This window comes from Erythrolamprus reginae, chromosome 5 (assembly GCF_031021105.1).
Source record: "Erythrolamprus reginae isolate rEryReg1 chromosome 5, rEryReg1.hap1, whole genome shotgun sequence".
Classification (NCBI taxonomy): Eukaryota; Metazoa; Chordata; class Lepidosauria; order Squamata; family Dipsadidae; genus Erythrolamprus; species Erythrolamprus reginae.
In genome coordinates, this window is record NC_091954.1 from 115,128,825 (window position 1) to 115,147,410 (window position 18,586).

Genomic DNA, 18,586 nt, shown 5'->3' on the forward strand with positions numbered 1-18,586 from the left:
GAGTGGAATGGAATAGAATAGGAGGAAAAAGAGTGGAATGGGATGGAATTCTGTTCTGTTCTGTTCCATTCAACATACTCCCCAGGGAATTCTGAGAGTTGAAGTCCACATATTTTTAAAGGCCGAGAAAGGCCTTTTTGGATGCCGAAAAGGCCTGTTGTGTCGTTGTGTGGACCACAATTAACGTAGACAAGAGGAAGTCGCAGAGGATGGCATGCCCGCCAGAGGAGTAAAGGGAGAAGGTCAGAGCCAAGTGTGACAAAGGCCAAAGCTACCAAACCAGCTCCCTGTTCCTGTGATTGCAGCTGCTGATATGATCAAGAAGCTTAAGGAACCTGGGACACTAGCCAACCTCTCTGGAAAAATCAGAATAACAGAATTGGAAGGGATCTTGTAGGTCATCTAGTCCAACCTCCCACCCGCCCAAGTTCCATTTTCCATGTTCTGTTCTGTTCTGTTCTATTCTCCAATGTTTATTCTATTCTGTTCTAATCTATTCTCAAATATTTATTCTATTCTATTCTCCAATATTTATTCTAGTCTAGTCTAGTCCATTCCATTTTTCAATATCTGTTCTGTTCTGTTCCATTTTCCATGTTCTGTTCTATTCTATTCGATTCTCCAATAATTATTCTATTCTATTCTATTCTATAATATTTATTTTATTCTATTCTGTTCTATTCCATTCTCCAATATCTGTTCTGTTCCATTTTTCATGTTCTGTTCTATTCGATTCGATTCTCCAATATTTATTCTATTCTATTCTATAATATTTATTCTATTCTATTATGTTCTATTCCATTCCCCAATATTTGTTCTGTTCTGTTTCATTTTCCATGTTCTATTCTGTTCTATTTTATTCTATTCGATTCTCCAATATTTGTTTTAGTCTATTCTATTCCATTCCATTTCATTCCATTTTCCAATATCTGTTTTGTTCCATTGTTCTGTTCTCTTCTATTCTCCAATATTTATTCTATTCTATTCTATTCCATTCCATTTCACTCCATTATTGTTCCTTCATTCTATTCTATTCTATTCTCCAATATGTATTTTAGTCTATTCTATTCTATTCCATTCCATTTCACTCCACTCCATTATTGTTCCTTCATTCTATTCTATTCTATTCTCCAATATGTATTTTAGTCTATTCTATTCTATTCCATTCCATTTCACTCCACTCCATTATTGTTCCTTCATTCTATTCTATTCTATTCTCCAATATGTATTTTAGTCTATTCTATTCTATTCCATTCCATTCCATTTTCCAATATCTGTTCCATTTTCCATGTTCTGTTCTGTTCTGCAATATTTATTCTATTTTATTCTATTCCATTCCACTCCACTCTGTTTCATTGTCCAATCTCTGATCTGTTCTGTTCTATTCTATTCCTCAAAGGCTGCTTAATTACTGTTGACACACTGGGGAATGGTATGAAAGGAAAACAAAAATAAAATAAAACATAAAACCGCAGCAAGATGTAGAAACCACACTGAATAACAAACACAACTATAACACATGATCCTTGGGATGAATCACATCCAATGTGTCTGTTTTATCTAAATAATGGGAGGGATGTAATGTCCTGCTCCCTTGTAAGAAACAAAACAGATACCTGACCCCCAGCTAGTTGAAAGTTTTGTGAGTGTTTAAAGCTCAGAGTGTCAAGACGGTGCAGATGTGGGTAAATAAATCAACAGCTTGCCACACTATCTCTAGAAGGCCTGATGTTGATGGGAACTTGGGAGGAGGGATTTGAATAAGGGAACAGATGCAGCCACAAAGCATTCTTTCGAGGGGTTCAAGGCCATCCTATGCCCACCCACCTGGGCGGAAGCGGAAGGAGGACTGGCCACGCTGGCACAATCTGAGTGGGCAACGTGACAAGTATTTGTGTGGGGGACAAGGGATGTGAACTTTCAATCGGGTGGGAATCTCTTCAGGTTTCCCAGCGTAGGTGCCAGGATGGCTCCGGAAATAAATTGGACTTTTGAGGAGGACTTTGACTCGGACTCTGATTTAGTTTGGATGCCACCTGGAACCTTGACATAGAGGCCACACAAGCATTGCACATTTAATTCAGATGCAACTTTTCTTTCATGTGGCAATAGCTACCAAGTGCCCTAAATATCCTTTAAAAAGGGATGAACTGACAGGAGGGAAGTTCAAAAGCCATAGAGGAAGTCCTCAACTTACGACCACAAATCTGAGCCCAACATTTAATAACTGGAGTTGGAAAGGACCTTGGAGGTCTTCTAGTCCAACCCCCTGCTTAGGCAGGAAACCCCACACTACTTCAGACAGACCCAACCTCTGCTTAAAAACTTCCAGTGTTGGGGCATTCACAACTTCTGGAGGCAAGCTGTTCCACTGATCAACCGTTCTGACTGTCGGGAAATTTCTCCTTAGTTCTAAGTTGCTTTTAGTTTCCACCCATTGCTTCTTATTTTGCCCTCAGGTGCTTTGGAGAATAGCTTGACACCCTCTTCTTTGGGGCAACCCCTGAGATATTGGAAGGCTGCTATCGTGTCTCCCCTGGTTTTCCTTTACATTAAACTAGCCAGAAGACCAGGGCATCCTTTTGCAGAAGGGTCATCGTGCCCGCGAAGGATGCCTTCGAGGCTTCAGAAGGTCTCGTCCCACTCCTAGCCTCCGTAACGGATTGCGCGACGTGGGGAGCACAAGCCAAATTCGCAAGGGAGCCAAAGACACCGCTCGTTTTTTGGCAGCCTGGAAGGCGATTTGGCCCCGAAAGACATTTAGTAGCAGGGGGCTGAAGGTTTATCCAAACAGCCCTCGGCCTCTGACAGAGCCGCTACCTCTGCATTGGCAAGGAAGGACGGAGGCACACCAGCGGTTCTGCGGGACTCTACGTGACCCGGCCCCACCCTGCCGGTGACCCCCAAACCACCTTCTCTCCCTGCCGCCAATCCTGATGCGATGGAGATGCCTTCATGCTTGTTGATCCAGCTGACACACATCTGCAATGACGGAGTAAACCATTTCAGCGTGCCCCCCCCTTTTCTCTCTTGGCAAAAGGGAAAAGGCCCACTGGGCTATAAAAAGATCCAGAGATGCTTTAGAACAGACAGAAAGAAAAAGGAAGGGAGGGAGGGAGGGAGGGAGGAGGGAGGGAGGGAGGGAGGGAGGGAGGAAGGAAGGAAGGAAGGAAGGAAGGAAGGAAGGAAGGAAGGAAGGAAGGAAGGAAGGAAGGAAGGAAGGAAGGAAGGAGATATAGAGAGATAAAGAGAGACAATATAGAGATGATATAGAGATGTCTAGAGATGAGAGAGAGCTATAGAGATAGGTAGAGAAATAGAGATGAGATAGAGAGATGATACAAATAGTATATATATAGAGAGAAGGGGGGGACAGAGAGAGAGAGACAGAGAATGTAGATGATTTGATGATAGATAGATAGATAGGTAGGTAGGTAGGTAGGTAGGTAGATAGGTAGATATATATATATAGAGAGAGAGATAGGTATATATATATAGAGAGAGAGATAAATAGAGATAGATAGATAGATAGACAGACAGACAGATAGAGATAAATAGAGATAGATAGATAGATAGATAGAGAGAGAGAGAGAGAGAGAGAGAGAGAGAAAGAGAGAGAGAGAGAGAGAGAGAATAGAAACATTGAAGATTGACAGCAGAAAAAGACCTCCTGGTCCATCTAGTCTGCCCTTATTTAGCCCAAGCATGTTTAAATTCAGTTTACCAACCCCGTCTGCTGGAAGTTTGTTCCAAGCATCTTCTACTCTTTCAGTAAAATAATATTTTCTCACGTTGCTTCTGATCCTTCCCCCAACTAACCTCAGATTGTGCCCCCTTGTTGTTGTGTTCACTTTCCTATTAAAAACACTTCCCTCCTGAACCTTATTTAACCTTTTAACATATTTAAATGTTTCAATCATGTCCCCCCTTTTCCTTCTGTCCTCCAGACTACACAGATGGAGTTCATGAAGTTTTATGCTTAAGACCTTCCACCATTCTTGTAGCCCGTCTTTGGACCTGTTCAATTTTGTCAATATCTTTTTGTAGGTGAGGTCTCCTTAACTGAACACAGTATTCCAAATGTGGTCTCACCAGCGCTCTATCCAGCGGGATCACAATCTCCCTCTTCCTGCTTGTTATACCTCTAGCTATGCAGCCAAGCATTCTACTCGCTTTCCGTACCGTCTGACTGTACTGTTCACCCATTCAGAAATCACTACCCCAAAATCCTTCTGATAGATAGGTAGGTAGGTAGGTAGGTAGGTAGATAGATAGATAGATAGATAGATAGATAGATAGATAGATAGATAGATAGATAGATAGAATGATACAATATGAATGCCAGGATGGCTCCGACAGTCAGTGAATTGGAACTTTTGAGGATTACTTTTACTTCAATTCTGATTTGGTTTGGATTCTTCCTGGAACCTTGAAACGTACCTTCCTTTGGAAGTGCATAATTTGCCCCCACCTGTAGAGCGCCATTTTCTTTTTTTGACCCCTCTGCGCACGGGTGAGTGGGCGGAGCCTCGTGCTTATCACCACTGCCGGTTCTCCAAACTACCGGTGACCGCCATAACCGGTATGCCCAAACTGGTAGCATCACCTCAAGGTTCGACTACTGTAACGCTCTCTACATGGGGCTACCTCTGAAGGGTGTTCGGAAACTTCAGATCGTGTAGAACGCGGCCGCGAGAGCAATTGTGGGGCTTCCTAGATTCGCCAATATCTCATCAACACTCCATGGCTTGCACTGGCTGCCAATCAGTTTCCGGTCACAATTCAAAGTGTTGGTAATGACCTATAAAGCCCTACATGGCATCGGACCAGAATACCTCCGGGACCGCCTACTGCCGCACGAATCCCAGTGGCCGATTAGGTCCCACAGAGTTGGCCTTCTCTGGGTCCCGTTGACTAAACAATGTCGTTTGGTGGGTCCCAGGGGAAGAGCCTTCTCTGTGGCGGCCCCGGCCCTCTGTCATCAACTCCCCCCAGAGATTAGAACCGCCCCCACCCTCTTTGCCTTTTGTAAGTTATTGAAGACCCATCTATGTCGCCAGGCATGGGGGAGTTGAGAGATCCCCAGGCTATTATGGTTTATGAATGGTATGACTGAGATGTATGGTTTTTAATGATATGGGTTTTAGATGTTTTGTAAGTATTGAAATTGTACATTGTTTATTACTGTTGCGAGCCTCTCCGAGTCTTCGGAGAGGGGCAGCATACAAATCTAATAAATAATAATAATAATAATTATTATTATTATTATTATTATTATTATTATTATTATTATTATTATTATGTTCCCTTGCTTATAAATATAATAAATTAAAATTTCCAGTAGCTTATAAATGTAATAATTTAATTTAATTTATTAGACTTTATTAATTTAATTAAATTTCGTTCCTGACTGCATGGCAAAACAACTGGACATGGGTAGTTTTTCCCCTCGTGCCATCACTCCACTGAACACCTGATTCTCACACCACCGTCTAATGCCTACGTGTATTTACTCAAGTAGTAGGGCTGTGTTGCTATTATCCTTTTCATCTTCCCTCCTACTCCCTTTTATTAGTAGCGTTATCACTACTATGATTATTATTATTACTCAGTTGCTTTGCATGTTACACGGAGAACCTCTGGCAACTGGGGACAAATTCCACATGCACCGAATCGCACCAATGGCCAATGAATATTCCATTCTGCTACGGGTAAAGCCCTCGATATACGACCACCACGGAGCCCAATATTTCTGGTGTTAAGTGAAATAATAATAATAATAATTTATTAGACCTGGAAAGAAACAGTCTGAGCAAGTAGAGCAATGGAAAAAACCCTGCAAAGACGTAGGGCTTGAAAAACCTTCTTCTTTGCAGAGAGTAACAATGAAAGAGCTTGCAAGCGAGTAAGAGCTGGGAACATTGTTAGCACCTGGTTAGGGCTGGAAAGAAACTATTCAGAGCAAGCTAGAGCAATGAAAAAAACCCTGCAAAGACTTAGGGCTTGGAAAACATTCTTTGCAGAGAGAAACAATGAAAGAGCCTGCAAGGTAAGAGCTGGGAAGATTGTTAGCAGCTAGTTAGGGCTGAAAAGAAGCATTCGGAGCAAATAAAAAATGGGGGAAAAACCCTACAAAGACAGGGTTTGAAAATCATTCCTCACAAAGAGTAACAATGAAAGAGCATGCAAGCTGTAAGAGCTGGGAACATTGTTATCACCTAGTTGGAGCTGGGGGGGAAATGCTACATTCAGAGTATAAGACGCACCCAAATTATCAGCCTCTTTTAGGGGGGGGAGATGCGTCTTATACTCTAAACATACGGTAATTACCACATACATTGAAAATATAAAAATAACAAAAAATGCTTCTATATCAGAAACTTTATGTGAGCATATTTTTGGAATTGGCACATCAAACTCCACAAAACAGATGTACAGTGGTACCTCTACTTACGAACTTAATTTGTTCCCTGACCAGGTTCATAAGTAGAAAAGTTTGTAAGTACAGTGGTACCTCGAGATACGAGTTTAATTCGTTCCGGACCTGGGCTCTTAAGTCGAGCAGCTCTTATCTCGAACGACTTTTCCCCATAGGAATTAATGTAAATAATTTTAATTGGTTCCAGCCCTCAAAAAACTCACAAAGTTAGTCTAAATTATGCAGAAAGACATGTTTTTAATGAAGAAATGTACATGTACATATAAATGAATAATGAAGTTTCTTTCACTTAACTTGTAAACTTTCTTAAACTTTTAAATTTACATATGTTCAACTTCTCTGCCACCCAATCCTGTAGGACAGAGGTCCCCAACCCTTTTTGCACCAGGGACTGGCTTTAAGCGATCAAGAGAGGAATGGGTGAATGAATGGACGGAGGGTGGGAAGGAAGGAAGGAAAGAGGGAAGGGACAGGAACAGAGGAAGGAAGCAAGGAAACTTATGAAAGGGGAGAGTAAGAGAGGAATGAGTGAAGGGAGGGAGGGAGGGAGGGAAGAAGGTGGGAAGGAGAAAGAAAAGAAGAAATAGAGGAAGGGAAGGTAAAAGAGAGAAAGAAAAAGAGCAAGAAAGAAAGAAAGAAAGAAAGGGGGAAGGGACAGGAACAGAGGAAGGAAGCAAGGAAACTTATGAAAGGGGAGAGTAAGAGAGGAATGAGTGAAGGGAGGGAGGGAGGGAGGGAAGAAGGTGGGAAGGAGAAAGAAAAGAAGAAATAGAGGAAGGGAAGGTAAAAGAGAGAAAGAAAAAGAGCAAGAAAGAAAGCTGCAAGCACCCCCCCGAGCCCCCCAGGCCGGCTGCAACCTTTTAAAACACGCGCGCCGCTTCGCAGCTGTCTCCTGAAGCCGAACGCGGAAGTTAGCGTTTGGCTTCAGGAGACAGCTCCTTGGCACTTGTATCTCGAATTTGGGCTTGTAAGTAGAACAAAAATATCTCTCCCCTCCCAGCTCTTATCTCGAGTTGCTCTTAAGTAGAGCAGCTCTTATGTCGGGGTTCCACTGTAGAAGCAATTTTTCCCCTAGGATTCAATGTAAAAGCAAATAATGCGTGCAAACCCATTAGGAAAGAAATAAAAGCTCGGAATTTGGGTGGGAGGAGGAAGAAGAGGGGGAGAGTCGCTGTCCAGAGCGAAGGGAGCGTTTCTTTTCTCTGGGCGCTGGCAGAGGTTTATTCCTTCTCCAAGCGCCCAGAGAAAGGAAAACACTCCGTTCGCTCTGGACAGCCAAAGCCTCCTTACACGCCACCCAAAGGCTCCTCTGGCAGCCTAGAAAAGCCCAAGATGACCGGGATTAAAAGGGGAATGGCAGGAAACTGGCCAGGCCTTCGTGCCGCTCTCAAATTTCCTGGGAAATTTTTCGGGGCTCGGGTTCTTAAGCAGAAAATGGTTCTTAAGAAGAGGCAAACAAAATCTTGAACACCCGGTTCTTATCTAGAAAAGTCCTTAAGTAGAGATGTTCTTAGGTAGAGGTACCACTGTATTACCTTTGCTGATGATTTATTTTGTGGGTGTTGACCAGTGTTATTGTTTCCCTTATTTTCCTCCCACAAAACTAAGGTGCGTCTTATACTCCGAAAAACACAGTAATCCTGGCAGCCATCTCAGATACCATCCACTCACCGTACATCTGCCGAGGCGATAAGAAGCTGGTGTTTGCTGAAGGCAGCTCCACGCTGAGTTGTCCTGACGGTGGACAGACACCGGTTCCATCCATGGGAGTCAAAGATCTCCAATGCTCCTCTTGGGTCCTGACTCCAGGGTCGGAAGCCTTCTGCTGCAAGACCACCACTCTGGACTCTTGCCCGCCCGGTAAAGGCCTGGTTTTCAAGAAGGCCAACGGACCTCCGGGCCGATTAGAAGGGACCTCTTCTTCCGTGGCGGCCGCCTCTTTTTCCTCCTCTTCCTCCTTCTCTTTCTCCTCACCCTTCCCAACCTCTCCTGGACGAGGCTGCGGCCTGTGGACCGAGCCGTCCACTTTGCTGCTCCGTAACCCCTCGAAGCTCCTGAGATCCGGTTGGATGGACTGCAAGGATCCCGCAGGTGGAGCCCTGGTCGGCTTCAACCCGTTCTTCACTGGCACTTCTCTGGGGAGTGCCTTTTTCAGCGACGGCTCCGCCACAGGGTCCGAATCCTGCACGAGGTTCTCCTCCAGCTGCAGCTTCTGAGCGATGTGGTTGAGGTAGGAACGGAAGCGGCCGCTGTGATGCTTCTGTACCAGCCGGGCGTAAGCGTTCTTGTACGGCCTGCTAGGCCCGTCTCTTCCAGTGTGGCCCGCCGGGCCGTGGACACACCCTGGTGGCTCCATATTCCCCAAACGCTACTGGCTAAAAAGGAGCACAAATAGAAAGATATAGCCCGGGGGGAAATTAAAAACTGGCTAGAAGAAACCCTAGGGATAAAAATAGAAAAAAACCCAGAACTCTTTTTATTGGGAATAATACGCCAAAAATTTGAAAAAAGTCAGACATACTTGGTTCTGCACATAACAACTGCGGCAAGGTTAACATTTGCACAATATTGCAGGAAGACTTGTGGACTTTAATCCCAAAATTCCCCAGCCAGAAAAACTTTAAGATTTGTGACTTCAACTCCCAGAATTCCCCAGCCAGAAAAACTTTAAGACTTGTGGACTTCAACTCCCAGAATTCACCAGCCAGGAAAACTTTAAGACTTGTGATTTCAACTCCCAGAATTCCCCAGCCAACAAAATGTTAAGATTTGTGAACTTCAACTCAAAGAATTCAAAGCAAAGCTGGCTGTTAAGTGAATCACTGCAGTTGTTAAATTAGCAACCCAGTTGTGAAATGAATTTGAACCCCCCATGAATTTGACTTTGTGCTTATTGTTGTGAGCCACCCTGAGTCCTGTAGAAATAGGCGGCATATAAGTCTGTCTAAATGAAAGAAAGAAAGAAAGAAAGAAAGAAAGAAAGAAAGAAAGAAAGAGGGAGAGAGGAGGGGAGGGAGGGAGGGAGGAAGGAAAGAAGGAAGGAGGAAGGAAGGAAGAAGGAAGGAAGGAAGGAAGGAAGGAAGGAAGAAAGGAAGAAAGAAAGAAAGAAAGAAAGAAAGAAAGAAAGAAAGAAAGAAAGAAAGAAAGAAAGAAAGAAAGAAAGAAAGAAAGGAAGGAAACCCTTGACAATTTGCCAAGGGCAGGACAACTCAAGCCCAACCCTGTGCAGGCTTTTATTTTAAAGACAAGTATTTTTAGTTTCATCTCTCTTTGTAATGAGAGAGTGAGAGAGAGAGGAAATCTCAGATTCTCTTTCTTATTATAGGCTTGAAGCCAAGTCTCGGGAATATTATGCTAATGTCATCAGATAACAAAAGCATTATCCATACTATAACCAAACAACTGACTCCTGGCTTAGCTGAGTCAAATTATTGTTTATATATTTCATCAACCTTTGGCCATGTATGAACAGATGGGCCCCTGCAACTTATTATTAAAGTGTTATTAGATTCGATTATAATAGTCTATCCTCCATATACTAACCTACCCAGGCTTCATGCACTGTGGAATCCAAAGTATGGTGCCATGGTCTTTCAAGACTGAAGGATGCCAATGCAATTCATTAAACTGCAGTACCTTTTTATATTACACTGTAAATGGAGGATCAAATTGGACAATTCACTTACACTTTTTCTAGTTCTTTGGGAAGTTATTTTCCCATCTTGGTGTCAATAAAATGCAGCGATGCCTTATTTTATTTTAATAATTGTCACAGGGGTCAAATAAGCAATGAGGAAACAATCAATATTAATAAAATAATAATAATAATAATAATAATAATAATAATAATAATTTATTAGATTTGTATGCCGCCCCTCTCCGAAGACTCTTAGGATACAAGCAACAAGTTACAGTCATACAGTCCTAAGTGGGAGGAAAAGGGTGATAGGCATGATGAGAAAAACTAGAAATAGAAGTGCAGATTTAGTAAAAAGTCTGACAGTGTTGAGGGAATTATTTGTTTAGTAGAGTGATGGCGTTCCGGAAAAAACTGCTCTTGTGTCTAATTGTCTTGGTGTGCAGTGCTCTGTAGCGATGTTTTGAGAGTAAGAGCTGAAAGTTTGTGTCCAGAATGCGAGGGGTCAATAAATATTTTCCACGCCCTCTTTTTGACTCATGCAGTATACAGGTCCTCAATGGAAGGCAGGTTGGCAGCAATTGTTTTTTCTGCAGTTCTGATTATCCTCTGAAGTCTGTCGGTCTTGTTGGGTTGCAGAACCAAAGCAGACAGTTATAGAGGTGCAGATGACGGACTCAATGATTCCTCTGTAGAACTGGATCAGCAGCTCCTTGGGTAGTTTGAGCTTCCTGAGTTGGCGCAGAAAAAACATTCTTTGTTCTGCTTTTTTGATGATGTTTTTGATGTTAGGTGACCATTTTAAGTCTTGAGATATGATAGAACCTAGAAATTTGAAGGTCTCTACTGTTGCTACTGTGTTGTCTAGTATTGTAAGAGGTGGAAGGGTTTCTCCTAAAGTCTAGCACCATTTCTACGGTTTTGAGTGTGTTCAGTTCTAGATTGTTCCGGTCACACCACAAGGATAGTTGTTCAACCTCCCATCCGTATGCGGATTTAGCATTGTCTCGAATGAGTCCGATCACTGTTGTATCATCTGCAAACTTCTTAACAGATAGATCGTTTGAGATGCAGTCATTAGTGTATAGAAAGAAGAGAAATTGTGAGAGTACAGGTGCCTCATGGGGGGCACCTGTGCTAATTGTACATGTATCTGATGTGATTTTTTCCTAGCTTCACCTGCTGCTTCCTGTCTGTTAGGAAGCTTGTGATCCACTTACAAGTGTGTTCAGGTACCGCTAGCTGATTTAGTTTGGTTAAAAGAATGTCCGGTATGATGGTGTTGAATGCTGAACTGAAGTCTACAAAGAGGACCCTAGTGTAGGTCATTGGAGATTCAAGATAGAATAGAATAGAGTAGAATTTTATTGGCCAAGTGTGATTGGACACACAAGGATTTTGTGTACGTTCTCAGCGTACATAAAAGAAAAAGATACATTTGTCAAGAATCATGGGGTACAACACTTAAATGATTGTCATAGGGGTCAAATAAGCAATGAAGAAACAATCAATCTTAGATGTTGAAGGATGTAGTGTAGAGCCATATTAACAGCATCATCTGTCTATCTATTTGCTCAGTATGCAAATTGCAGGGGGTTTAACAGTGGATCCGTGATGGTTTTCAAGTGGAACATCACTAGCCTTAGGTTATGAAAACCCAAAGGTTTTCATAACTACAGATGTTAGAGCAACTAGAGCTCCGAGTCTTCGGAGAGGGGCGACATCCAAATCAAATAAATAATAACAATAATAACTGTTCTGTAGTCATTCAGTTCCTTGATGGAGGGCTTCTTCGGCACTGGGATGGTAGGATGGTAGGTAGGTAGAGATAGACAGACAGCTGCCCAGGATTCTGGCTTGGCTGTGTTTGCCTGGAGAGAATGTGCAACGCACACACACACACAAACACACACACCGCCACAATTTTGCTCCTTGCATTTTACTTGCACCCCCTTCTTTGAAAGATCCCACAGGGACCGTGGAACAGGAGGGAAATTTGGAGGAAATGGGGGCCCGGGGGGGATAATTCATCAGGGCTTTGCAAGGAACCCTATGACACACACACCCTCCCCATACAGCCTAACCTGGCAACCTGGCAGGGCTTCCCTATGGGGAATGGGAGCTAAGCAGCCCTCCCTGGGGGGGGGGGGAAAGAGGGGGGAGAATGGAAGGAGAATCCCGACGCCTCCCAAGTCGCAGCCCCAATGGGGAAAGGGGAGCACCCCCTAAACTCACCTGCCCAAACTCCGCACTGGCCTCAGCTTCAGCTTCAGCTTCCCGACTTCCGGCTTGCTTCTCCTTCCGGGTCACGCCGACGTAGCCTTCTACGGGTCGCGGCGAGGCCCTGCCAAGCGTAGGAGAGTCGAGTCCAAAGCGTCGCTCGGTTGTCCGGGGAGATGCCGCGCGAAGGCGCATGCGCGCGCTTGCCCTCCCAAGGTTTCTTGGTGGCGCTTTGTTTGAGGTGCCCTGAAAGCCCGAATCGTCGGTTGAAGCGTTTTTATACGTAAGGGAATAAAAAGCAGAAGTTTATGCAGATATAATTTAAAAAACAACTCCGAGCATATATAATTTTTTTAAATGTGCATAGGGAAAGAGACAGACAGATGATAAATAAAAAATAAATAAAATAAAATAAATGATGGTAGGTAGGTAGATTGATTGATTGATTGATGATAGATGATAAACAGAGACAGGCAGACAAACAGATGATGGATCATCCATCATCTGTTTGTCTGCTTTTCTCTTATCTATCATCAATCAATATTCTATCTATCTGTCTACCTACCTACTTACCTTCCTATTAGCTACCTACCTACCTAACCTACCAGTATCCATCCATCATGGTAGGTTAGGTTGGTAAATAGGAAGGTAGGCGGGTAGATAGGTAGACAGATAGATAAAAGATTGATTGATCGATTGATTATTTGATGATAGCTTGATTGATTGATTGATTGATTGATTGATTATAGGTAGATGAAAGATAGAAACAGAAAGATAAACAGATGATGGAGGGATACTGGTAGGTAGGTAGATGATAGATAAAGATAGATTGATGATGGATGGATGGATGGATAGACAGACAGACAGATGCAGGCAAGCAAATGATGGATGGATAGCAGTAGGTTAGATAGGTAGGCAGGTAGATAGTGACAGACAGACAGGTGGTGGATGGATACCAGTGTGTTAGGTAGGTAGGTAGATAGATGATAGATAAAGGTGGGTGGGTGGGTGGGTGGATGGATGGATAGATAGATAGATAGATAGATAGATAGATAGATAGATAGTCAGATAGATAGATAGTCAGATAGATAGTCAGATAGATAGATAGATAGATAGATAGATAGATAGATAGATAGATAGATAGATAGATAGATAGATAGATAGATAGATAGATAGATAGAAGAGAGGGAGGGATGGGAGAGATGATTGATAGATAGGTAAGCAGGCAGACAAATAGACAGACAGATAAATAATATCTGACTATGTTTGCCCTTTATGCAGATCCTTCTGTAAAGTGTTGCAGGAAATATTGCATTCCCGAATCCAGTTTTAGGTTGATACGTCGCAACATCTAAATACGGATCATCCTCAACTTACAATCATTTGTTTAGTGACTGTTCGAAGTTACAATACTGACAAAAGTGACTTATGACTTTTTTTTCACACTTACGACCACTGCAGCCTGGTCACATGATCAGAAATCAGATGCTTGTCAACTGGTTCATATTTATGACGGATTCAGCGTCCTGGGCCCCCGTGATCTCCTTTTTGTGACCTGACAAGCAAAATCAACAGGAAAGCCAAGATTCACTTAACAACCATCTTAACTATTTTTTACCACAGTGGCAGGAAACATTGTAAAATGGAGCAAAACTCACTTAACAACGGTTTTAATTAGCAACAGAAATATTTCTGCTCAACGGCGGTCGTAAGGCAAGAACTAGCCGTAGTGATTTCAAAATGGGTGAACAGTGCAGTCAGGTGGTAGGGAAAGCAAGTAGGATGCTTGGCTGCATAGCTAGAGGTATAACAAGCAGGAAGAGGGAGATGGTGATCCCCTTATATAGAGCGCTGGTGAGACCACATTTGGAATACTGTGTTCAGTTCTGGAGACCTCACGTACAAAAAGATATTGACAAAATTGAACGGGTCCAAAGACGGGCTACAAGAACGGTGGAAGGTCTTAAGCATAAAACGTATCAGGAAAGACTTAATGAACTCAATCTGTAGAGTCTGGAGGTCAGAAGGGAAAAGGGGGGACATGATCGAAACATTTAAATATGTTAAAGGGTTAAATAAGGTCCAGGAGGGAAGTGTTTTTAATAGGAAAGTGAACACAAGGACAAGGGGACACAATCTGAAGTTAGTTGGGGGAAAGATCAAAAGCAACATGAGAAAATATTGTTTTACTGAAAGAGTCGTAGATCCTTGGAACAAACTTCCAGCAGACGTGGTAGATAAATCCACAGTAACTGAATTTAAACAAGCCTGGGATAAACATCTATCCATCCTAAGATAAAATACAGAAAATAGTATAAGGGCAGACTAGATGGACCAGGAGGTCTTTTTCTACCGTCAGACTTCTATGTTTCTACGTTTCTATGATTTCCAGCTCAGACAACCTACTAAAATGATGGTTAGCCTAGAGTTCCTACCACCAGATCCAGTCATAAAGTCACTAAAGTCAACAGCAAATAATCATGAAACAAACCGTCGCAATTCGAGGACTGCCCGTCTATAGAAAAAGTGAGAAAACTGACATCAAGGAAAGATGAACGATGAACTGGAAGAAGAATGTAATTTATTCACATTTTGTTTTGCTCGTTGGAAGGCTCGGCAGCTGGTTATTACAGGGAAAACACGAGGCAGCCGCAAGGAAGTAGGAGTAAAATCTCGGCCTGCTTCAGATCGCCCTTGGAGATTGTGCTCGATAGCCAACTGGAACCGCCGAAATAATTATTTCCTCCCGAGTCAACAAGTTTGGGAGAGACCAGAAGCGAGCCTGAGGAGTGATCAGACAGGACAAAGCAGTTCTATCAGGTGAATCGCCCAGATTTTCTAGTTATGTCGCTGGTTACCGTAAATAATTCAGGACATTAAAAAAAGAATCTGACTTCCATCGAGGACCTGGATACTGCATGAGTCAAAAAGAAGGCCGTGAAAATATTGACTGACCCTTCGCATCCTGGACACAAATTGTTTCAACTCCTACCCTCAAAACATCGCTACAGAGCCCTGCACACCAAAACAACTAGACATAAGAACAGTTTTTTCCCGAATGCCATCACTCTGCTAAACAAATAATTCCCTCAACACTGTCAAACCATTTACTAAGTCTGCACTACTATTTCTGCTAGTTTTTTCTCATCATTACAATCACCCATCTCCTCCCACTTAGGACTGTATGACTGTAACTTGTTGCTTGTATTCTTACAATTTATATTGACCCCTATGACAATCATGTTCTACCTCATGATTCTTGACAAATATATCTTTTATTTTATGAACATATTCCTCGTTGTTTCCTGATTGCTTGTTTGTACTCTATGACCATCATTAAGTATTTTTATCTGATGATTCTTGAAAAATTAATCTTTTTTTTAATGTACACTGAGAGCATTTGCACCAAGACAAATTCCTTGTGTGTCCAATCGCACTTGGCCAATAAATAATTCTATCTATCTATCTATCTATCTATCTATCTATCTATCTATCTATCTATCTATCTATCTATCATCTATCTATCATCTATCTATCATCTATCTATCTATCTATCTATCTATCTATCAGCTATCTATCTATCATCTATCTATCATCTATCTATCATCTATCTATCTATCTATCAGCTATCTAGCTATCTAGCTATCATCTATTTATCTATCTATTACCTATCTATCATCTATCTATTTATCTATCTATCATCTATCTAGCTAGCTATCATCTAGCTATCATCTATTTATCTATCTATCTATTACCTATCTATCTATCATCTAGCTATCATCTATCTAGCTATCATCTATCTAGCTATCATCTAGCTATCATCTAGCTATCTATCATCTATCTATCATCTATCTATTTATCTATACATCTATATATCTATCTAGCTATCTAAAGTATTGTATAAATTCTATAAATAATTCAGGCCAATTAAAAATAAAAACCCTGGTTTTTGCTCCCAAGAAGAAAGGACTTTAAAGTTTCTGTAATTTCTGTTAAACGACTAACTGTTGTTCATTTCCCCATCAGCTTATTTCATGCACAAATGGTGGAGGAGCATGCCTTTCATTTTTATTACAGGAGTCCTCGAATTACAACCAAAATTCATTTAGTGATCAGAGTTACACGTGACTTATAGCCATTTTTTCACTCTCACGACAGTTACACACAGACCAAATTCAGGCGCTTGGCAAATGGCTCCTCTTTATGACGGTCACATTGTCCCAGGGTGGATAACGTGATCCCCTTTGGCGACCTTCGGTCAAGCAAAGTCAATGGGGCAGCCAGATTCACTTAGTGACCAGGTGGCTAACTTAACAACAGCAAGGATTCAATTAAACAGGGCTAGGTAAAGTTGGCTTTCGATGACATGTGGACTTCAACTCCCAGAATTGTTTGTTTGTTTGTTTGTTTGTTTATTTGATTGATTGATTGATTGATTTGTATGCCGCCCCTCTCCGAAGACTCGGGGTGGCTCACAACAGCAATAAAAACAATATAACAGTGGAACAAATCTAATATTAAAAACATATAAAACCCTATCATTATTTAAAAACCAAACAGCAACATTCATACCAAACATAAAACAAAGTATAAAAAATAGCCTGGGGGGAAAGTGTCTCAACTCCCCCATGCCTGGTGGTATAAGTGAGTCTTAAGTAGTTTACGAAAGACAGGAAGGGTGGGGGCAGTTCTAATCTCTGGGGGGAGTTGGTTCCAGAGGGCCGGGGCCGCCACAGAGAAGGCTCTTCCCCTGGGGCCCACCAAACGACATTGTTTAGTCGACGGGACCCGGAGAAGGCCAACTCTGTGGGACTTTATCGGTCGCTGGGATTCGTGCGGTAGCTGGCGTTTCCGGAGGTATTCTGGTCCAATGCCATGTAGGGCTTTTAAGGTCATAACCAACACTTTGAATTGTGACCAGAAACTGATCGGCAGCCAATGCAAGCTAGCACAATTGGCTCAGGAATTGTGGGAGTTGAAGTCCACAAGCCATAGAAGAGCCAACTTTGCCTACCCCTGGATTAACCGATGGACTGCTGTGTGTGTATGGTTCTTTTTAAGATATTATTTATCATTACTACTGATTTTATTATGTATTTGTGATTGCATTTTAATCTTATTGTATTTATCGCATTTGTTAGCTGCTCTGAGTCCGCTTTAGAATGAGCGGCATATAAATACAATAAATCCTGCTTCCAGTTCTGGAGACCTCGCCTACGAAAAGAGATGAATAAAATTTAATGGGTCCAATTGAATGAGACTTCCTGCTCCGCTGTCTGATCTTGGCTATCTTATTTGCTAGGTTTATACAAGCAGTCCATGCTTAATGACCAGCAACTCATCAAAATCACAGACTGTACCTAAAAGGAACTTAAGGGCCTGATTTCAAAGTTCTGACGGCTGCAACATCTCAGTGGTCATATTTTGACCTTTTGGCAATGGACTGACCATTCTGGTAGTGACTTTATCTTTGTTGTCAATTTAGGATGGGATAGGATAAATATTGAAATTTGGAATGGAATGGAATAATGAAGGGAATAATGAAGGGAATTATTTATTATTATTTATTTATTTATTTATTCAATTTTTATGCCGCCCTTCTCCTTAGACTCAGGGCGGCTTACAACATGTTAGCAATAGCACTTTTGAACAGAGCCAGCATATGGCCCCCACAATTTGGGTCCTCATTTTACCCACCTCGGAAGGATGGAAGGATGAGTCAACCCTGAGCTGGTGATGAGATTTGAACCGCTGACCTGCAGATCTACAGTCAGCTTCAGTGGCCTGCAGTACAGCACTCTACGTGCTGCACCACCCCGGATCTTCTTCTAGTGAATGGAATAGAATAGAATACATATTGGAAAAATAGAATTAAATAAAATAGATATTGGAAAATTGGAATAGAATAGAACAGAACAAAATAGAATCCCCTGAAGCCTGGGGAGAGCAAACAAATGGACAGAAAGAGTGAAATTCTCCTTAAAGCTGCTGCTTTCCATGTCTGGTGGTGGAAGGGAGCGATCCAGGTGGGGACGGCTTACCTTCCTCTGCTTGTGACTAGGCAAGAGTCAAGGAGTTATCTACACCAGTGCCATTTTCCTTCCTTCCTTCCTTCTTTATCTATCTATCTATCTATCTATCTATCTATCTATTTATCTATCATCTATCTATCATCTATCTATCATCTATCTATCTCTATCTATCATCTATCTATCTATCATCTATCTATCTATCTATTTATCTATCATCTATCTATCATCTATCTCTCTATCTATCTATCTCTCTATCTA

At 42.0% G+C, this 18,586-nt stretch overlaps 1 protein-coding gene across 3 annotated transcripts in view; it reads right to left on the reverse strand.

Moving 5' to 3' along the window:
- The window catches only part of DIS3L2 (DIS3 like 3'-5' exoribonuclease 2), a 184,581-nt gene extending 172,189 nt beyond the window's left edge, over nt 1-12,392 (reverse strand). For 2 of the 3 annotated variants that reach the window (XR_011559263.1, XM_070753799.1), the window contains exons 1-2: nt 12,312-12,376; nt 8,111-8,879 (exon numbers count right to left, since the gene is read on the reverse strand). Coding sequence is in view for 2 of the 3 variants with exons in the window: in XM_070753799.1 (XP_070609900.1) it covers nt 8,111-8,795 (685 nt within the window). In the remaining variant the exon portion in view is untranslated. Of the gene's footprint in view, nt 1-8,110; nt 8,880-12,311 lie in introns of all 3 variants that reach the window. The other variant, XM_070753797.1, reaches the window with a different exon arrangement.
- Nucleotides 12,393-18,586: the final 6,194 nt, after the last annotated feature.